Raw genomic sequence first — 23,533 nt, 5'->3', positions numbered from 1 at the left:
AGGAAAGGTGAAAAGAGAAGTGACTAAAGCTAAGGAAAAGGCATATAATGAGCTGTACAAGACGTTGAACAGTAAGGAAGGAGTGAGACCTGCTATGTTGTACAGCTTAGAGACGCTGGCAGTTAGAAAAACACCAAAGACAGTGCCACTACGGTTCTGGTGCTGTTAGAACTTAGTGCTGCGTTTCATAAGATGGATCATCATATTCTACTTGATAGGCTGGAGAATCATTTTGGGATTACTGGGAGTGCCCTTGCATGGTTGACGTCATACCTGACCAGTCACTCTCACTGCGTTTTGTACAGTAACACTCCCTCTAACCTCAGTGACATGAAATTTGGGGTTCCACAGTGGTCCGTCTTAGGCCCCCTGCATTTCTCCCTTTTTATAGCACCCCTTGGGCACATATTGCGGTGTTTTGGGATTACCTATCATTGCTATGCTGAGGATACTCAGTTATACATGCCGATAACTGCTGGTAATCTCATCCACATACTAAAATCCTTAGAAGATTTCCTTGCATCAGTGAAAAGCTGGATGTCCAGCAACTTCCTACTTTTAGACTCTGATAAGACTGAAATGATGGTTATTGGTCCAGTGAGACATCGGCATCAATTTGACCAGTTAACACTTAGCCTAGGCTTGTATGTCATACATCACACTGACAAAGTGAGGAACCTTGGGGTAATTTTTGATCCTACATTGTCCCTTGACCTCTGCATCAGAGATATTACAAGGACTGCTTTTTTCCACCTGCAAAATATAGCGAAGATTCGTCCCATCCTGTCTATGGCTGATCCTGAGACCCTGATTCATGGATTTGTCTCTTCTAGATTGGACTACTTCAATGTTCTATTTTCTGGTTTACTGCAGTCCAGCATTAGGTGTCTTCAGTTGGTTCAAAATGCTGCTCCCAGACGTTTGACACAAAGCAGAAAGTTTGACCACATTACACCCATTTTGACATCTCTTTGCTGGCTTCCTGTCCCTGTGAGATAAGATTTTAAGGTTCTGCTACTAACGTAGAAAATTGTTCATGGTCTGGCACCTCCCTACTTAGCTGACCTAATTAAACCCTATGTACCAGCCTGGGCTCTGCGTTCTCAGGGTGCAGGAATACTTTGTGTCCCTTGGGTGAATAAAAAGTCTGCGGGTCACAGAGCTTTCTCTTATTGTGCCCCTGTTCTGTGGAATGATCTCCCTGCATCAATGAAACAGTCAGACTCTGGAGAAATTTTCAAGTCCAGACTTAAGATGCACTTTATCTTCCCTTTCATATGGCTAGCATACTGGCATAGTATGTTACTATACTTTTTACTCTTTTAAATTAATTTCATTCAGAAACAGAACGTGCCATGGCCTCAACTTTATCTAAATTCTGGGTCTTTTAGTGAAGCTTACGGCTAGTGACTGGCGATCACCTTAGTATTTCTTTTGTTTTTCTTGTTGCTTAATGCTGACAGATTATGCTGTATCTGTTTTCCTTACTGATGCCTGATTCTGTTTTTTCTCTCTGATTGAGGTGTGGCTTCATCCAGAGATGGGTGTGGTGTCTTTTTCTGCAACCCTCCTGTCCTGTGCACCAGCAAAATTTTCTGTACATTCCTTTAGTAAATTGTTTTGTAAATTGTGTCGGTAGCATGGTCCAAGCAGAGGGTCACCCCTTTGAGTCTGGTCTGCTTGATGGTTCTTCCTCAAATCAACAGAGGGAGTTTTTCTCTTACCATTGTTGCCTGTGTGCTTGCTCTGGGGGTTGGTAAGGTTAGACCTTACTTGTGTGAAGCGCCTTGAGGCAACTTTGTTGTGATTTGACACTATATCAATGAAAATAAATTGAATTGATTTGAGAGCTGGAGCTCGATGTTGCAGTTCTCTTTGGGAGTGGATGGACAGGATTAGGAATGAATATATCAGAGGGACATTTCAGGTGGGACTGGGTTTGGAGACAAACTCAGAGAGATAAGATTGAAATGCTTTGGATATGTGCAGAGGAGGGACCAATTAAGGGTATGTAGGGAGAAGGGTGCTGAGGTTGGACCCACCAGGCAGGTGCAGAAGAGAGAGGCCAAAGAGGAGGTTTATGGATGTGGCAATGGAAGACATGCAGGTGGTTGGTGAGACAGAGGAAGATCCAGAGGACAGAGTGAGATGGAAATGAATGATCTGCTGTGGTGACCCCTAACTGGGGCAGCCAAAAGAAGAAGACATGCACAGCATATATGGATTGTGGTCAAAGATGTATCTGAATATTGTGCCCAAAAACCCCACAAATACTCTAACTTTATATGTTTAGAATATGCTTTTATTGCTCTGTGGTACTCCCTTATGATAGCAAAGCTCTGACACTGTGCCTGACCACGCCTCATTTTAAGACATACCTGCAATTTAAAAAATGTGGACACGAGGCATGAAAATGACAACTGTTTCAGTTGTAAACCAGGAATAACACATGCTGTGCTGTACAGTGCTCTACTGTTTGGAGCTACAGTGTGCATTGCTGTGTATTTGTGTGTGTATGTGTGTGTTGATAACTGTTATTATATCCATGTGACATCATTGACCCCACAGAGGGTAAACATTTGAGTCTCTTTCTACACCAACTACAACTGATGAAGCTTTTCTAGATGAAGAGTGAAATATTTTCATAACATGAAGAATCCAGTTATTCTGACTCAACCTGTTAGCTTTGATTTTTTTTTTCAACAAAACTGTACATGGGGACCAGCCTTGGTATGGAGGTAACCTCTAAGGGACTAGCATCTTGTCCTAGGGGAGTTGTTGACTGTCAAGCACCTGTCACACCATGATGAATCAATGACGAACTGATATGAATTTTGGTTATCTGTTTGTGTTAGTTTTTGTCCTGCAAAAGTCCTTTTCCCATTTGCTAAATGCATTCCTTGTCAGCTGACGTCCAGTGAGTGCGGCAAACATTTGTGGATGCTCAAAACTTTGAATGGACATCAAACAGAGAGGTTGTTTACTGTTTTATCCTCTACTTGGTTTTACTTTTATGATACTCATGTTGTGGCTGTCTGATCCTTCCCACCGGGCTTCTGATCGGCCAAAGCTCCAGCATAGGGTATGAATTCTACATAAGTGGAGAGAGGACAGTTCCTGATGCAGCAACATGCAGCACGACTGTTCATTTAGCCGAGGTTAGATTTAACTGAAATACAACTGAAATACTGAAAGACAAATACAGCGTAGCTCTGGACTTTTTTATCTGGACGTCAGAGCACCCGGCAGATTCTCTTGGTGAGACGCTCTCTATGTTGCCAGTAGAAATGTGACATTATCCGTCCATCACAGCCCGAAATCCATAGAAGATCGACAGATTACGCAATTTTGCCACTGGACAAAATATTTCAATACGTAACTAATCAATTGTTTCTATCCATCACAGTGTGACAATACCTTCAATCACCTCATGCTATGGAATCCAGGGACAGGCTTCAGCACCAGGAGGCCTTATGGCCTATACTGGACTTCTTGTAAATGAGGAGAAATGCTATCAAACATGCATTTTTTGTTTTCGTCAGCTACCTCACTTTTTCATTTGTTAAAATTAAAAACAGCCCTTTCAGCCTGGTTGTGAGAACGTGCTCCACATTCCAAGTGGAAATACCACATCTGAGATAACAAATTTCCAATATCTTTGCTGGCAACTGCTACAGTTATTTCTCAAACACCTTTTGATGGTCTCATGAAACTCTGTAAGACTTAATAATCACCTGAAAGAAACAAGTAGGTCGGCACATGGGAAAACAACCTTATTTAACTCTGTCAGTCTGGAAATGTTCCCCTCCAGAATGTCTGGAATTTAAACACAAACTCAATTTTTTTTTTTCCACTCTCCACCAACATTTCTAGCTGTCAACAGTCACAGCAGGTGTGTGATTGTCAGAGTGTGAATGAGTACTGATACACCGCAGGCTTTTTGAGAAAGAGCAAGAGAGAGAAACAACTGGAAAATGATTTCAACACAGGATGAAACAATGAATACAAATTAAGATCATCTTCATTTATGTGCCAAAGAGTAATTATAGATCAAAATAATTAAACAAGTGAGATGAAAATGTGCTCTTGTGCACAGAATACTTGTTTTTTTCAGTATGTACTGTTCATTCATAGGCATTCAGCAGACATGAGACATGCTACATTTTTGGCTATGTTCTGGATTTTTCTGGGCACAATTTAAAAAGCCAAAGGGACGTCAACATTTCACCTGGCAGCAGACAGGGTTACTTTCCAGATGTAAGGATGGACCGTTGTCTGCTTGGGTGTTTGCCATCCCGCATCCAGGACCTTTCACAGCTCACAGGTTAACTACTAATTCTGCTGAGTTTTATTTTGAAAGGTTTGCAGTTGCATTGATGGCTGGCTGCATGGAGCAGAGCCATTTCTTGTGTTGTTGCCACAGATTGCAGCAAATGGAGGGTGAACGTGCGCACATAAACACACTCTCATGTACGTGCACATGCACACACCAGCTCTGTGTTACTGGACTTACTTGCCAACAGGTTTTGGGAAACAGTTTAATAGTGCAGGTGTCTTGATGCCCCCCCATCTTATGAGAAGAACACATTGCCAGCACACATTTGCATGTGTTTGTTCAGCCAGTCGTGTGTGTGTGTGTGTGTGTGTGTGTGTGTGTGTGTGTGTGTGTGTGCGTGCGTGCGTGCGTGTGTGTGTGTGTGTGTGTGTGTGTGTGTGTGTGTGTGTGTGTGTGTAAGTCATAGGCATCCGACTCTCTTTAATGGTGCAACATGTATTTTCATCACAAAGTGGTTTGGTCATTAAATTTGACAGGTCAAATACATGAACGTCTCAGTGAGCAGACTGTTAGGATCAGTGTCTATAAGGTTTATTCAGAGGGAAATCTGCTGAATAGACTTTGGTTGATTGATAAAGTGAAACTGACAAATTGTCAACATGATTACCATTTGTCATCTACTGGTAGTTAACACTAACAACAGTACATTGTGTGTTTCTGTAACACTGACCAAAATAGGTTCACTAAGTATGAACTTCCTTTTTCTTCCTTCCTTTTTTCCTTTTTGCCTCTGCAAATTCTCAGTTTTTAATGACAAATAAGTGTCTATTAAATTCTGTTGAAGGACAAAGTAACTGGACATGTCAAGTGTAACTGCTTGCTCTAATCCCCTGCACTTTTAACACCGTACAGCTTAAACAACAAAAATGTAGATGTGTGGGTTTGTCCATCCCAGCTAGCTTGACTGGAAGATAATGAAAAAACAATGCATCTGTGCATCCTACCCCCTGTTTTGTGCTCATATTTCCCACCACTTAAATAGCAGTGTGCACTTGGACACACCTTAAATTAATCTGCACTCATTTGTGCCATGTGTGTCACACCTGCCTTCAAGATAGAGCCGACAGGCCTTTTTATGCTTCTACTACTCCATAACGGTGCCTTGACACTTGTACAAATTTGATCCCCACACTGGCATGTAATTTAGCTTGCCAATGAGTAAACTTGTTGCAAACTGTTGTGAACTGTCTGTGAGCTGTGCACAGCTGTGTGCCTGTACACGAAGATGATTTTGAAATGTTTAAAATTTCTGGCACACATAATTTTCGTGCAACTTGTGTGAACTAGCTTTGAATATTGCGCAACCTATTCGCAAACACTGTGCGTCACTGTGTTTTAATGCATGTCACTGCATGCACAGTTTACGCAGTGAGTTTATTTATTGGCATGCAAGATTCTGTGCCAGTGCGAGGATCAAATTCATGCAAGTGTCAAGGTGCGTACCATCTAATGACATGCATTGGTACTACAAATTGCGTGGCAGTGCGCAGCCAAAATTCATGCAAGTGTCAAGGTGCTTTAACTCTCCAGCCATGCAATCACTTTGACACAGTCACAAATCTTTACAAGTTCTCTGTCAGGGTTGGTGGGTGTTGCAGTGCAGTACACTGTAGGACCATAGGGGGCATGATGTTTTTAATGAAGACTGGCCTACTATCCCTTGAAAGTCATTGAAACTGGAAAAGTGAGCTTCTGGAAATGATGTAGTTAGCGTCCCAATCACAGAGTGTGCTGTCTCCATTGTCACGAAGTGTAGTTACAGATTTTGGGAGGTGCCCATCAGGCTATGGAAAGGGGCTTGGAAGGGGTTCAAAACAAGGCAGAGGCCTCTGTGTAGCTACAGAGTAGTGGATACGGAGGAACATAAAATGGGGTTAAAGACCCTGTTCAGACTGGGGTCGGTAATCCATCTTGAATCAGATGCCAAATTCCATGCTTTTATGAATGAATGAATTTTTTCAGCACACACTTTTACCACAAAATGAACAATTGTTTTGCTATGCCACCCCACGAACACACACACATACCCATATTTTCATGTCCAGACATGTTTCTTTTGGCTTCAGCTGGTTTGAGTTTGGGTTAAGCATGCAAATGTCATCACTGACAACAAATCGAGGTGATACGAGGTGGTAGTGTATCGAGGTGATATGCACCTCGATACACTACCAGCGATACAATACATATAGCGATACATGACCATACTGATGATACAATGCGATACAATTCACCCCTGCTCCCGATTTACTGCGATTTGATGTGTTTTATGGTGATTCAGTTCCTCACAATGCAATACGATGCGATTTGGTGCGATACAATTAGGGATGGGTATTGATAAGATTTCATCGATATCAATGCCATTATTGATTCTGCTTATCAATCCGATTCTTTATCGATTCCCTTATCAATACCTCTTGTGAATTTTCTGTGTACTAAAAGTAGGCTGTACAGGTTTTCTATGTAAACAACATTTTATTGAGTCTTAAAGTAAATAAATATAAAGTTGGTCACTGGATCCTTGATCTCTGGACATAAATGAAAATTAATAAAATCTGTATTTGTTTATTTCTATTTCTGTTCAGAGATCAAGGATCCATCATGTACATCAAGGATTCAGTGACCATGTACAGATTTTATTAATTTTTATCTGTAGTTTTTGTCAGAACCATTTCCTTTCAGATATTAATAACACAAATGTAGCCCCATAGACTCTGAGCTGAGCTCAACTGGCTGCTGCACGTCAGAATGTAATTCATGAAAAACAGAGCATGCCTCATTTTAGGCAAAAAAAACAAAAAAAAAAACAGGTTTTGGTCTGTTGTAGTTTATTGTTTGTATTATAACATTTGGAAAGAGGTGTCATTTGATTTAAAATGGCGATTCCCTCAGAAGTTATTAATTCAGACCAAAACCTGCACACCTCTTTAGAGCTGTGCACTTAGTCCTACAAAACAGAGGATATTATTATTATTATTATTATTATCATTTCCTTTACCAGATGGACAACTTCAGTTTAAGCACCGGCTCGTGCTCACGCCAGTGGACCCGCCGCTTCTGAAAACCAGTGAAGCAGAGAACCAGAGACCAGCGGGTCGAAGAACTGCTTCGTTGCTTCAACCTTCATGCAGACCCGTAGCAGTCTGCAGTCAATGTAGAGAAATAATCATTTTCTTGATAAACACCCTCAAAAGCAACAGCCACTCCGGTGTCCCGAACCGTCCGTGGTGCATTAAGTGTGCCTTGGAAAAAAATCGATGCAAGCAGACAGCAAGCGATGCAAAATGATTCAGCCCGTCAATTGAATCGATTCACACTGAATGAATCGATGCACTCGCATCGCGCACGTTTGTATCTAGATACCGATTCGTATCGATTAATCTCCACATGCCTAGTTTGGATGCATGTGTCAGATGAGCCAGATTTGAAAAGCAGGTCTGAATGCTATTCCGCTAGAAAGCAATCCGGATTGAATCCAGTTTGAGCCAAATTGCCAGCCCCAGTCTGAACGGTGTCAAAGATGACTAGAATGTGGATGCATGTCTTTGACAAAGTGTTTCTTTGGCTCCAGTTCTCAGGGTATGCCCTTACTGGGGACCTCGTTGTGGTGTTTTTCTGATACTCCACTGATATTAAATATCATCTGATGTCTTTCTGTCTTTCTGTTTCTGCAGCAACAAAGCGTCCCTCCTCAGTCTCATCTCTGAGTGGGATTGTGGGTAGGATGATGTCGTCCAGTGACCGAGGAACCTCTTCCTCCTCCTGCACTTCGGTCAACACTGTCTGCTCAGACAGTGGGCGCCCTGCTTCTTTCTGTTCCTCTGTTTCCTTACAAGATGCCTCCCATTCCTCCTCCTCCTCTTCCTCCTCCTCATCCTCTCTGCCATATGGAGCTGTGCCAACCTACAATGCCTCTTCCTCCTCTTCATCATTCTCCACACCCAAGAGGAACGGCTCAGACATCAGCCTGGACCTCACCCCTCTCGTCACGACACATGGGGCCGGTGGGGTTTCTGGAGGAGTGGCAGGAGGGGTCTGTGCCACTGTGACTGGAATCCACCCATCGAATGCATTCTTAACCAGTCGTGTAGCAGCGGTGACAGCAGCCACGCCCAGACAGCTGTCGCGGCTGGACCGTGTTGTGCTGGAGATCGTAGAGACTGAACAAGCCTACGTCAGAGATCTGAAAAGTATTGTGGAGGTAAGAGAGAGTAAAACCCTCAGTAATGCAACAAAGGAGGGTAATTTACAGAAAAATGTCACTGACACTAACACCCAGAGTAAATTACACACCCAAAGTATAACATAACATTATGTAACATTATGTAACAATACGTAACGTAACGTAGCATAGCGTAGCATAGCGTAACATAACGTAACGCAGTGTAACATAACATAACATAACATTACATAACATTATGCAATATGACGTAACACTACGTAGCATAACGTAACATAACAGTCAAGCCAACATTTCTTTCAGTCAGCTGATAATGACTGGTGGTTGATGGTGTTCTGCTGTGGTTACAGGTATAAAGATCTAATAAGTCAGTTTTTTGTTTTTTTGTTTGAGATATCATCCCTCGAAGAGCAGAGGTGGAATAACCTAGCAGTAGGATACATTAAATAGAATGTAGCTCACTTCTCGTCAGATGAAAGCTAAAGTTCTAACATGGTGAATAAAGTCTCTGCACGACAAATGCAACATTTTCAATCACCTGGTAAGAAAAGGTTTCTGGAGTGTCATCAGATCTTAATTCTAATGTTATGGCGTCAGATCAGCGTCAACACCACACTCATGTAAAAAATGTGTTCACGTGTAGATATTCATTGCGCGCTCGCAAATTAGCACATCGCGCACACAAATAATCACTGCGCTCGCGCAAATGTGCTGCACGCGAGGACCTGCGCTCCATGCCCGCTCGAAGTTTATTTCTGCTCGCGTGCAGGGAATTCCTGCTCTCTCACTTGAAATTTATGGCACTATGTGGGCTGGATTATGGCACTATGGGGGAGGGAACCAGGTTGGCACTGGCTCTGATGTGATTGGTCGTGTCTGGAGAGCGAGGTTTGATTGACAGCCCTCCTCTCTGACGTGGAAGTCAGTCAGAGGGGTTACGCAATTATCACCTCGTTTCTGCTTAAAACTTCGATCCAGTCATCATCTGTCTGAGCGACAGATCTCTGAAGCTTCTGTACAAGAATCATTTCCACATAAATTCAGCATTATTTCATCATAAATTACAGAAAGTCCTAAAAATCACCTCCTGACACCAGTGCTTCTGCAGTCTGACTCTGTACACCCAAACTGATCCAAGGAAATAATGTGATTATTAACCATCAAATGACAAATTAAAACCTCCTAAATCATGCGTAAACCATGATGCCACCACCTTCCTGAAGGAGACAAAAGCATCTCCTTAAAAAAAAAAAAAAATTCATGAATTAAATTCAAACAAAACAAAACAGGTCCTGTACAAAATCCTGAAATGCTGCACACATGAAAATACAAATGCAAGAACATAAGAGGCTTACTGAATATCAATGATATAGACTGACTGATGATATAGATATGACTTTGGTATTAATAATACAGTTTTACTAAGCAAACATTGCATACACAGATGTTGTTTTTAAGACAAAACCCAAACATTACTCATTGGAGAAATGAGTTTAAACTTAATTTTAAATCTCTATCTTTGACTGAATCCAATGATGTTTTAAAACTTTTTTTTTTTTTAATAGACAAATTTGATTTGTAAATGTTTGGTTGCCCTATATTTTCCTTTCTTTTATTATTTGTAAATAATATTCAGTAAGCCTCTTATGTTCTTGCATTTGTATTTTCATGTGTGCAGCATTTCAGGATTTTGTACAGGACCTGTTTTATTTTGTTTGGATTTCATTCATAAAGAATTTATTTATTTATTTATTTTATTTTATTTTTTAAAGGAGATGAGGTTGTCTCCTTCAGGGAGGTGGTGGCGTCATGGTTTACACGTGAATTAAGAGGTTCTAATTTGTCATCTGATGGTTAATAATCACATTATTCCCTTTGATCAGTTTGGGTGTACAGAGTCAGTCTGCAGACGAGTGTCAGCAGGTGATTTTTAGGACTTTCTGTCATTTGTTATGAAATAATGCTGAATTTATGTGGAAATGATTGTTGTACAGACACTTCAGAGATCTGTTGCTGAGATAGATGATGACTGGCTGAAGTTTTAAGCAGAAACGAGGCGATAATGGCTTAATGCCGTTGTCTCCGAATGACTTCCGCGTCAGAGAGGAGGGCTGTCAATCAAACCTTGCTCTCCAGAGACAACCAATCACGGCAGAGCCAGTGCCGACCTGGTTCCCTCCCCCATAGTGCCAGAAATTTCAAGCGAGAGAGCAGGAATTCTCCTTGGGCGCCGGTCCTCGTGTGCAGCACGTTTGTGCGTGCATAGTGATAATTTATGTGCGCGACATGATCTTTCTGAGCGCACAGTGAATATCGACATGTGAACGCATTTTTTTTTACGGGAGTGTAGTTTTGGTGCTGATCTGATGCCATATAATGGGAATGAACATGTTCCACAGTTTCATAGCCACAACCTCAAAAGCACAGGCTCATTTGGTTTTCTGTTTCGACTGAGGAACCACCCACAGACTTTGGATAGAAGACCTCAGAGACTTGCTTGTTATACATACAACCCCTGGCAAAAATTATGGAATCACTGGCCTCGGAGGATGTTCATTCAGTTGTTTAATTTTGTAGAAAAAAAGCAGATCACAGACATGACACAAAACTAAAGTCATTTCAAATGGCAACTTTCTGGCTTTAAGAAACACTATAAGAAATCAGGAAAAAAAAATTGTGGCAGTCAGTAACGGTTACTTTTTTAGACCAAGCAGAGGGAAAAAAATATGGACTCACTCAATTCTGAGGAATAAATTATGGAATCACCCTGTAAATTTTCATCCCCAAAACTAACACCTGCATCAAATCAGATGTGCTCGTTAGTCTGCATCTAAAAAGGAGTGATCACACCTTGGAGAACTGTTGCACCAAGTGGACTGACATGAATCATGTCTCCAACACGAGAGATGTCAATTGAAACAAAGGAGAGGATTATAAAACTCTTAAAAGAGGGTAAATCATCACGCAATGTTGCAAAAGATGTTGGTTGTTCACAGTCAGCTGTGTCTAAACTCTGGACCAAATACAAACAACATGGGAAGGTTGTTAAAGGCAAACATACTGGTAGACCAAGGAAGACATCAAAGCGTCAAGACAGAAAACTTAAAGCAATATGTCTCAAAAATCGAAAATGCACAACAAAACAAATGAGGAACAAATGGGAGGAAACTGGAGTCAACGTCTGTGACCGAACTGTAAGAAACCGCCTAAAGGAAATGGGATTTACATACAGAAAAGCTAAACGAAAGCCATCATTAACACCTAAACAGAAAAAAACAAGGTTACAATGGGCTAAGGAAAAGCAATCGTGGACTGTGGATGACTGGATGAAAGTCATATTCAGTGATGAATCTCGAATCTGCATTGGGCAAGGTGATGATGCTGGAACATTCGTTTGGTGCCGTTCCAATGAGATTTATAAAGATGACTGCCTGAAGAGAACATGTATATTTCCACAGTCATTGATGATATGGGGCTGCATGTCAGGTAAAGGCACTGGGGAGATGGCTGTCATTACATCATCAATAAATGCACAAGTTTACGTTGATATTTTGGACACTTTTCTTATCCCATCAATTGAAAGGATGTTTGGGGATGATGAAATCATTTCTCAAGATGATAATGCATCTTGCCATAGAGCAAAAACTGTGAAAACATTCCTTGCAAAAAGACACATAGGGTCAATGTCATGGCCTGCAAATAGTCCAGATCTTAATCCAATTGAAAATCTTTGGTGGAAGTTGAAGAAAATGGTCCATGACAAGGCTCCAACCTGCAAAGCTGATCTGGCAACAGCAATCAGAGAAAGTTGGAGCCAGATTGATGAAGAGTACTGTTTGTCACTCATTAAGTCCATGCCTCAGAGACTGCAAGCTGTTATGAAAGCCAGAGGTGGTGCAACAAAATACTAGTGATGTGTTGGAGCGTTGTTTTTCATGATTCCATAATTTTTTCCTCAGAATTGAGTGAGTCCATATTTTTTTCCTCTGCTTGGTCTAAAAAAGTAACCGTTACTGACTGCCACAATTTGTTTTCCTGATTTCTTATAGTGTTTCTTAAAGCCAGAAAGTTGCCATTTGAAATGACTTTAGTTTTGTGTCATGTCTGTGATCTGCTTTTTTTCTACAAAATTAAACAACTGAATGAACATCCGCCGAGGCCGGTGATTCCATAATTTTTGCCAGGGGTTGTAGATGCAAAGGTTCAGTGATGTAGGAAGGCATCTGACTATGCAGGGCTCTGAATGGATGACTGAAATGTTCAGTTGAAGCTGATGGGTAGCCCGTGTAGAGTAGATAAAATTGATGTCACATCACCTTATGAGGTCTTAAAGGACCTCGTGAGGAGCCTTGCAGCACCATTGTCAAATCAATCTACACTGTAAAAAAGGAACTGCTGTCTCAATGAGAAAAACTGATGTCAGAACTTGCATAGATATTTTATGTTATTTCAACTTAGTTATTTCAACTTTCAACTGAGTTAATGCCAAAAGACTTCTCTAGTTAAGTTGAAATAACTAAAAATGTATGCAAATTGTTACATTACTTTTTCTCATTGAGACAGCCGTTAATTTTTTATAGTGTATGAATGACTTACTGAAGCAGAAAAACAATGAATTACAATAGTCTTGCTGTGATAAAATAAATGCATGAATGATAATTTCCATTTCAGATAAAGCTCCAGGGTGACTGAGGCGGGCAATATTCTGTAAATGGACAAAACTAGATCACTTAACTGGCGTTATCTATTTATATGGTTTTATAGCAGGTGGTTAAATTTCAGATGGAAAAAGCTAAATTATCAACCAAAACATATCGTAAAAACACATCGTGTTAAATTCATACTAGACTACTAGTATTGTGTGGCAATCACTCGGTGGCAAGGGCGATTGTTTCTTGATTGATTCCTGGATGGGATAGGAAATGCATCCACAGTCCATCTAGAGATGCCTGTGCATCGATTTTTATAACGTGAGAATGCACTTGCACTCTCAGGACTGATTTCAGCTTGGTTAGTTTGTTTGCAACATGCAGTTTAAGGGGACTGGGCAGTCCTACATGTTCAATGAGGTGTGGAGCCATCTGCAGAGACAAACATTTTTATCTGGCGTGTTGATACCCATGCCTATGGGATGGAAAAACAACATGGAAAAAGTGATAATCTTTTTTTTTTTTTTTTTTTTACTACAACTACTAATACTACTTATAATAATAATAATTCAGGCAAGTAAAATGTTTAGAGAGAATTTAAATGTTAGAAAAATGTTAGAATTTAACAGTTACATTTATAAACAATGTAGGTTAGAAATTGCAAGTTTTACTGTTACAGTGCTGTCAACAGTTAAATATGAGGTCAAGAAAGAGGTCTTTATTTTACTTTTTATAAAACAAGTATTTATTTTCATTGAAGTCAAGAAAGGGTGACTATAAAGTGAGTTTTGGCAAAACAAGTATCATTGTCATGATGAGGTGGCAGAGGGTTGCTGTCAGCAGCTGGGGAAAGTAACTAAAAAAGTAACTAGTAATCTAACTTAGTTACTTTTACAAATGAGTAATCAGTAAAGTAACTAAGTTACTTTTTCAAGGAGTAATCAGTAATTGGATTACTTTATCAAAGTAACTGTTAATAACAGATCAGTAACACAGACAAATATGGTGTGAAAGTGATGAAAAGTTAGTAATGACCTGTTTTCTGCAGAAATACAATTACTGAGAAGCAGCATTTTCACACTCATCCTCCATGAGACCTTGTTCATTTATTTCTCTGCATGGTCACTTTATGGTTAGTTGTGTCATTGCTGTGAGGGGCAGGATATGAAGATCAGGATACGTGAGCATAGATTTAAAGAGCAGTGGGACATGAATTATGCTACCAATATGTAGACTTGGTGTTGATTCCTTGAGTCATTGGATGAAACACTGTATCTGCATTGCATCAGTTTACCCGGGTGTAAATAGGTTCCTGTCTTGGCTGGAGAAAGTAACCTGTGATAGACTGGCATCACATCCAAAGAGACACTCATCTGCTTCACTCTTCAGCATCTGTGTATCAGCACTGGCCTCAGGCCCTACATCAGACTTAAAGTTTTAAAGATCTGATTATTTTATGGCAAGTATATGAACTTTTAAAACAAATTTCCTAAATTAGACACATCGTCATAGGATTGACATCATTTTATGAGTTCCCTGACCAACAACCTGAGGAATCTGTTTCATGTGCTTCCAGTTAAGTTGAAGGAGCTAAAAAGCCTTTCTTTTTATGTTAACATGCTGACTCTGAAGTTGATCATGTTGCATGTTTGTGAGTGTCTCATCTGTCAGTGGCCCAGGTGCATGAGGTGCGAGCCAAAAAACGTGTTTGGGTGTGTGCTTGTGCTGACTTCCAGCTGTCTGATCAGTACGAAACATCTTTTCGATGGAAAAATGAGAATTTACTGCAGCTTTCATCTATTGCCATGAAACACACACACACACACACACACACACACACACACACACACACACACACACACACACACACACACACACACACACACACACACACACACACACACACACACACACACACACACACACAAACAAACACAGGTATTGACTGTCATCATGATTTTTTTCACTCTGACCTTCCACAGAGGCTGAGCCTCTCCAGAACGGCTGCTGTCTGTTTTCATCGACACATCTTTCTTTTGTTACTTGGTGAATCCCTACGGACTCTCCCTTTCAATGTCACATTTTTTTCTTTTTTTGTTGTTTAAGTCACATGACTCTTAACCCGCAGTGTATTATTAGTGGGACTTGTCTCCACATTCTTGGATGTCAGTGTGTGGAATGAGCCGTGTCCGTTGGTGTATGCATGATAGAGAAGAATCAACAAACTTGGTGTTCTTTTTCTTAGTGTCTTGTCTGCCCTCTCACTCTCATTGTGAGGGTTGTATCTGTTCCCATGATGAAAATGCCTCCTCGACTTTAAAAATATCAGGGGTTATGATTTGTTGGATTTTGGATTCGGTGTCCAGAGTGGCAGCACTGAACATGGTGTTCTAATGGTCATGAAGTAACAAAGTGGATTTATCATTTTCTTGTGGGAAGATGCTGGAGACTCCTGCAGAACTGTAGTGTCTATAGGATCCAGTGTCTAAGGATTCAGCTGACGTTTCAGAAACATCTGTCTGCTTGTTGTTCCAGCCTTCATCTTGTAGGACTTCAAGATCAAACTGTTTTACAGAAGTTTGCACACAATCTGGGTGGAGGACTTGGAGACATGGACACAACTGCTGACTCAAATGGAATGTGGGAGCTCTGGTGTGATAAGACACTGATTACATTGTTGTCACCAGTGTTCACAGGAGGAGGTGTTTCACCTCTGAGGGCACTCAAAATATCATCCAGAGGCTTGATGGAAATTCTGGGCTGTATGGGGAGCTGTGAAAGTGGACTGCGATGGCACTGAGGGTACATAAGAAAGTATCTGTTAGAGGACTCTACGAGGAGGTGACACACCATCTGTAGCCTAGCGATCATCAACTTGTTTACAAAGGACTCGAAGCACCCATCCCACTGATCCTCATGGCAACTGATGTCACAGTGCTAACAGACATTTCTGCTGCATTATCCCACTAGATTAGCCACTTTGAGCAGCTGTACAACAATTATCCTCCTACTGGGTTCTTGGAAATCCCTGGTGCCAGGGTTCTGGTGGCTGAGCTCCCAGTCAGCTGCAAAACACTGAATGTCAGTGAGATTACAAAAGTGGTAAAATAGCTGAATATGAGGAAAGCTGCCATGCTGTGGTTTTGAAGCTGATCTCCTCCAGGCTGGAGGAGATGCTGTTCTTCTGACTTCACAACCAATCTTTCTCTCCATCTGACAGACAGGTATCATCCCAACAGCCTGGAAGAACAGACTTGTTGTGCCAAGAAGTCAACCATTGACCATATCCTAGTCCTCACTGAATACAACCATGAATATTGGCAGTGCTTCTTTGCAGCCCATGATGATTTTTTCAAAACTTTTGTTTGATTCTCCCAATCAGGCTGCTGTGTAAATGGTAAATGGACTGCATTTACTGTGTTGAAGTCTCACAGGACATGTTGTAACATGCCCAGCTCGTCAACCATTTGGAAGATTCAGACGGCTTTTGGTGGCTTTTCAGTCGTGTGACTATCCGAGAAATTGTGGACAAGCTGGACATGTCAGGGCATGTTACAACATGTCCTGTGAGGCTTCATCACGGAGGCGCTGTTGCTGCGCCATCAGCTTCGTTGCCGATGAATTTCGCTGCAACTCTTTTCATGGCAAAATATTCTTTCACAGTGGAATGTGCCGAAAAAGTGCTGATGTCCACCTCTTCCGCAGTTTCTCAGATAATCACACGACGGTCCCACATCACCACAGCATTCACTTTGGAAATGATCCGGTCGTTTCAGCGTGTTGATGCCGATCGGAGCGCAACGCGTCCTCCACCGTTGTGCGGACGTCTTCAAACCGGTTGTACCGCTTCTTAATCTGTGTGATGCCCAGAGGATCGTCACTGAAAGCCATCTGAATAATCCGAATGGTTTCCACCTGGCTATTGCCCAGTTTGTGGCAAAATTTGATGCAGTCGTGCTGTTCCAGTCATTCCGCCATTTTCCTTGAAATGAAAATCCGCCGAGTGCACTGCACATGTCCTCACACAAAGTCTGCTTACAAGCAAATGACGCAACCGACAGGCGTGAAAAATATCACGCATGCGCACGAAGGTTCAAGGTTGGCTCATGCAAGCACACGTGATTCAAATCCATCAGGTTTTTGAAAAAATAAAAAGGTCAGATACTTTTCTAACAGACCTCGTATGTAGCCATAATGATATTTTAACCCTTGTTGAAGGGACTAGGGTAAGAGTCCATCATCTTGGTTTTTAGGGCTTGTGATCGCCCCTCTTATAAGTAGCTATCATTATATTTTAACTTATGTTTAAGGGACAGGGTAAGAAATAGTAAATGTAATGTAATAAATAGCAGAAAACTGTAATAGATAACACAGTTCAGTTTCTATGTGACACATTGATATGTTGTGCTGAATCATTTAAAAATGAGAATGCACTTCCTGGCTCATCTTGACACAGCACTGTGATGAAACAAAACAGACTCAAACAATGTTTTTGCAAGTCTGAATCAAAATCTCAGCATTTTTACCAAGTGATTATTTAAATGAAAGACTTAGATAGAAAACAGCATTGTTCTTTCAAAAGCAGCACCATTCTTTTTTGCCCGCGTTTTTACAAGGTAACAAACCAGTTAACCCTTAGCATGTGACTATCACAAAGCTGACTTCACTCGATAGGTAAGTGCATAATTGGTGAATGTCTTTTGTAATGAAAGCTTTCATTCTTGCAGCCTGAGAGATGAAGACAGACACAGACGCTGAAAGAAAGAATGAATCTTTGAGGTTTCGCTGAAGTCTGGTTTTGATTGAGGCTACATGATGTCACGCTCACTGGGAATATGAACCAACAACCATAATAGGCCTGTGTGTGCGTGTGTGTATACGTGTGTGTGTAGCTCTAGATGTGTTTTAGAACAATAACAAAGCAGATGCTCTGAAAGGAAAATGAGACGGAGTCTGCATAAACCTTCCACTTGTGCCTTTCAGTCACTTATAGAATATTATTTAATTCTTCTTGTAAAAGTAGAACCCACCTGTCAGCAGGATGAGATCACAGTACTTGATTGAACTCAATTTAGATTTTGTCGTAAAATCAAGTATTTCTCATGATATCACCCTCATTTCTCCAGTAATTATGTTTCACACTGTATTGAAAATAAGTGAAATTATTTAATTAAATTTTTGGATTTAGCTTTTAGTTTTTTGTCCCTTTTAATAAAGAAGAGAAGTCAGGAGAGAGCATGAGTGCTTTTTGCAGTGGGGATCCTGATGTTGACCTACTGCCAAGTGGGACAGGAAACTGAGGAGTCGTGGGGGAGGGGGGGGGGCAGGGTGAGAAGGGGTTGAAACAGAAAGAATGCGGGGATCAAGTTGAGATCGAACAGATTTGGGGAACACAAAAGGGGGAGGTAGAAGAGAGGAACAGTCAAGGACAAAGGAAATGGAGATGCAGGCAATGGAGAAAGAAAGGAGAAACAAGCTGATCATGAGAGAAGAAGTGTGCAAAAACGTCAAGAGGAAAGGGTGAAGGTCAGGGAGGAAGGGAGAAAAGATGCATGAAGGGACAGAAGGAAAGTAGATTAAAGAAAGACAGACAGTGATGAAAGTCTCGTCAGTTTGTTTTCATTGTTCTAATCCTCTTTTCTTCAGAGGAGTTGTGCTATTCCAAAATACTGCTTTAAATAAGATTATAGCCAAATAAAAAATAACAGTGAGTGTAGCTGTCATGTAAGCACCTTCATGGGATTATCCTACAATCTTTTCAGAGTGAGACAGAACAATTCCTCCTGAATATTACCTTCATATGTGATTCATTTATCTTGGCTGCATGTTGTAGGACGTGCAGTGCCATTCCAACAAAATATGAAATAAGTGTCAGGCTTGCATATGGCTTACATTTACACCAAAGGCAAGAAAATAAAGAAAATGTTTTTTAAAAATAAATCTATCTGTCTGACCTGTCAAGTAGTCTTTGTAGAGTATTTAGGAAAATGAATGGGTGAATGATTAATTTACAAAGGTCAGCTGAAAATGTTTTGTTTCCTATGTCATGATTTCAGTAAGAAGATGCCCACATGAATCACATATCTGCTTAAAGCTTGGAATGTTCTCTGTCGGCCACATAGCCACACTTTCTTTCCACAGACTTCTGCATGTTTGTGCATCATGTCGGCACCTGCGATGCACAGCTGCTTGTACCGCGGCATCATGAGCATAACGGTGTCCTTTTTCAGATGTTTGTTTAGCTTTCCACTGCTATGATTGAGTCTGTGATTGTTTACTTACTTACAGTGGACAGAAGACATGAAACGCAAAGCACTTTTCACTCATGGTTTCATTTAAAAACAACTAATTCTGAACAGTTTATCGACATTAACAGCAACTCTGTCATTTTTACAAAGTGAAAATATCGCACATATCGTTTAAAGTAATGCGCTAATTCTGAAGGTTTGAGTGTTAACAGACACACATGCCAAAAGACACTATGGGAAATAAGCAAAGTGCACATCTCAGGCCGCATGGTGCATTATGGGTAGGCTAAATTTTTCGACTACCAACCCACACGCTATGGCAGCAGAAAGCAGCGAGGAGTGCTGTGATTTGGATCATTTCAACCGCTGGAAAGTTGACAATTTAAAGCGTTTTTGTAAGCTCCGTGGATTGCCTGTTACAACCAGGACTACGTACAGCAGTGGACAGAAGCGGAAAGAGGAGCTGGTTGTGCTTGTGTGTGCTGCATTGTTACAGAAACTACTGTTGGTGCTGACAAAGAAGGAAAAGAGCTGCTGTTGAAAATGACCAGTCCTTGTTGATAGTTGGAGACAAACAAATTTCTGACCCCTTGAAGGCAACTAACAGATGGTTAGACGAAGTCCAGAGAGAGAAACTGTGGATATTGCAGAATATTTGCTAAGCAGGGATGAGAAATCGCTACTCCGCTGGCTTCATAATGACGACAATGACGGTGGGTCTCACATATAACCTCTTTGGTGTCACGTTTGTTTTGATAAGTTGACAGACATACAATGATATGTGCATGCATGCAGTTTGTTTATAGAACATGTCAATTTTACAATATTACGCGTCACGTCATTCATGGCGCGACATTACAGTCATAAGCCGATGCACGAACACGGTGGCACGGTTTCGGGATATTGACAAAATAAATGTGTGCAAGAAACTTACAATTTTAGTCTGTTGTTTACGTCCGTCTGGATCTTTCTTTTCTGTGGGGAAATTGTGTAGAATGAACGGAGGTTTACGACCACATTTCTTCTTCTTTCCATCTTTGTGTGGACTCGGCGGAGCTTTGCAATTGTGTGTTTTCAGCCAACTTTCAAGCCAGTAAATTCCGTTTGAGCATTTGAAAACAGCACAATGCGCCCCTGTCATTATTGTATGTGTCGCTTAAGGCTTAAAGCCTTTGAAACAATCCCTGTAAAAGCCTTAACTTTTACAGTCCGCTAATGCTACTGTATACGAAATTCAATGGGAGCGGTGTGAGTTTGGGAGCTGGAATTTTTGCCCCGGTTTGACCCACGCATGTGCAGATGCATTGTGCATTTCGCTTATTCAAATGGTCTCCTGTCATTAACCCCCCCCCCGCCCCCGTCAAAATCTATAGAACACTGCCATCTAATGGATGGGAGTATAAATGGACCAACTATAATTTGTGTGTGGTATTCGCCATATTGAGGTTTCAAATCCCATAAAATCTTGCAAATTTTCAGAGAGTTCGCATTGAGATGGTCTGATAAGGCTGCAATTTAACCGCTGCACACGGACAACAGCATTAACATCGCAATATAGATGTATATTATGCCTAAAACTCTTGTGAATATATGATCTAGGTTTATAGACATTGTTATTGTGTTTTTTTATGTTAACACGCGAGAAGCTCAGGTTGTTTCTCCGTTATTTTCAATGGGAATCGCTGTGAGTCGCGATCACTTCTTGTTCATCTTTAACGCCCTGCTTATTGTACTTTACAACATAGTTTGTGCTGTTTGTTCCAGAGTAATATATATAAAATGCCTGAAATTCGGTTTCCGTCTATGAAGTTCTACGCAGGTTAAATGCAGCAGATACGGAATATTTGGAATATTTGTTTTAGCAAGTTTTCAGGGTCTCATGCAGCAGTCTGTTATGAATGTTGTGAAAGACATAAAAATATACTTTTTGGTAGTATAATGTTCATTTGCAATTGTCGTCATGGGGTTTCTCTGTTATTTTGACTGCAGCAATTCTCTGGTGTGAAAGGGATTATGGGACATCTCAACAGGGCGAATTGTGGTACTTTAAAATGATACACTGTCGTGAAACAGAGATAAACAAAAAAATACATGACAGTTGTTCACAAAAGTTGCTGATGAAGTAACAAAATTCTCTTCATATCAACACAACACATTTCTTCTGAATGATTGATATACCCACAACATCAAATGGAATGGTAACATATCATTCACTCATATTTTCCTATGCATAAAGACAGTGTCTGACACGCCGGTAAATTATGTAATTATGTCTGACGCCCCCTTCTGTTGGGTGACAATGTTTTTGGCCGTTAGGTTTTACTCATTATTCCAGCAAAAAAAAATGTTAGTGGACTGAAAGTTAGCGGAACTAAATTTAGCAGAAGCTAATTGGTCTGCTAATGTTTTTCAAAGTTATCTGAAAAGCTAATCCACTAATGAAAAAATTAGCTTTGCTAATTAGAAGATTAGCGGAACTGTGTCCACCACTGGGGTGTGGTAAGAGCTTGTAAAATGTGTGTCTGTCGACTCGTATGGGCAAACACTGTCATGCTGAAAAATTGCATCTTTTCCAGGATGAACCCGCTTCAAGCATACACACAGCTTTGGTAAAGTGTCAACATATCAGTCAGAGTTGTCAGTCTTGCCGTGTTTCAAAATTCTGTGAGGACTATGCCGTCACAACCACACTTGATACTGTGCATCCGTGGCTGTTGCTGTGGGGCGCTGCTATGGGCCTGGTCATGCAGACTCATTGTGGCTGGATTTTCACCCTTCAAACTGCTTGCCCACTCCCTGAATGTACTGACATCCACACAGGCGTTGCCATAGACAACACACATTCACTGATGAATGTGCGCGGATGCACAGTCCTCTCCCGTGAGGAATTCAACAACAGCATGTTGTCTCAAACTTACGCCCATGTCTGTCACAATTTTTTTATTGACAACTTTGAGCCTGTTTTCACCACTTGGTGTAGCAACAGTCAATAAGTAAAGGATTATTCTCATTGACATCTTGCTTGTTATTGAAATAATCCTGCTGGAGGCCAAACTTCTCTTTCTGACACTCAAGTCAAGTCAGGTTTGTGAACTGTGCTGTGCGTTGCCTCATCCACGACACCACAGAACCATCACAGAACAGTCCACTCCCACATCGCACATCTCTAAAATACCCGGCTGCAGAACAGACAAGAGAAAGTGGGTTTGCTGGCTGAGAAGGTTGATGATCTAAAAGAGGCTTATTATGAATGGGAAGCAGTGTGTTAGTGCATTTCTTAAATACACAGTGCTGTGTGTTGATCCTTTCAGCAAACACTGGCTGCTTGGCCCTACTCACAGGTGAAAGTGAGACGATGTGCACACTTTGTTAGTGAATCAAGTTTAACTGACTTATCAAATGTATTCTATCAGAGTTTTGATCTGTTCGTCAACAGGAAATCAATGCGGGAAAGCCACACTTTGCAGCCCCACATCACTGAAGCGGAGCACAAGGTGTGACTGAACAACGTGCACGTGAAGCTGCAGCCTCACCACTCAGTGTGATTTTTACCACAAATCCATCAAAATAAATGCAGCTGTCACTTTAAAAGCAAGTCAACATGACAAGAAAATTACACTTACAGCACTGCTTGAAAGTTTGTGAACCCCTTCAGCTTTCACGTGTTTGAAATTTTTTAGGACATCAGTAAACAAATCACCACGCATAGCTTCATAGTGGTGTGGAACAGAGAATAATTTTCTTTCAACAAAGCAGATCCAATCTAGGGTTGCATCTCCAATATGTCTTCCGGCAAACTGTAGCTGAACTTTCAAGTTTTCTTTAAAAAAAAAATTCTTCTGTATACCACTTCATCCTGAAGCTGCAGAACTAGTGATGCAAAATTCAGATTTCTCCAATCACAGCCACATAAGCCTATAACTTCTTCTGAGTTGTCTGGGTGTCTTGGTGGCTTTCCTCACTGTTCTCCTTCTTGCACAGTCACTTAGTTTTTGAGAACTGTCTACTCCACACAGATTCATCATACAGTACCATACTGTTTGTAATGATGGTGTTATACTAAAGGGTGTAGTTAGTTATTCACATCATCACTTTGACTTTTAGATTTTTATTTCTTTTAATT

The 23,533-nt window shown here is 40.9% G+C and overlaps 1 protein-coding gene and 1 long non-coding RNA gene across 4 annotated transcripts in view; one reads left to right on the top strand and one right to left on the bottom strand.

The window, feature by feature from the left end:
• Positions 1–23,533, top strand: part of plekhg2 (pleckstrin homology domain containing, family G (with RhoGef domain) member 2) — a 372,433-nt gene that overhangs the window by 122,086 nt on the left and 226,814 nt on the right. For all 3 annotated transcript variants that reach the window (XM_034168230.1, XM_034168229.1, XM_034168231.1), the window contains one exon: positions 8,008–8,534. In XM_034168230.1, the coding sequence (XP_034024121.1) occupies positions 8,008–8,534 (527 nt within the window). The remainder of the gene's footprint in view (positions 1–8,007; positions 8,535–23,533) is intronic.
• Positions 997–21,802, bottom strand: LOC117508462. The gene is made up of 3 exons (XR_004560097.1): positions 21,709–21,802; positions 1,307–1,310; positions 997–1,011 (listed from the first exon to the last, which is right to left on the bottom strand). It is a non-coding gene; the product is annotated as an uncharacterized LOC117508462 (long non-coding RNA).

This window comes from Thalassophryne amazonica, chromosome 4, assembly GCF_902500255.1.
Source record: "Thalassophryne amazonica chromosome 4, fThaAma1.1, whole genome shotgun sequence".
Classification (NCBI taxonomy): domain Eukaryota; kingdom Metazoa; phylum Chordata; class Actinopteri; order Batrachoidiformes; family Batrachoididae; genus Thalassophryne; species Thalassophryne amazonica.
Note: the sequence above shows the minus strand (reverse complement) of the source record. Positions and strands in the feature narration are given on the sequence as shown.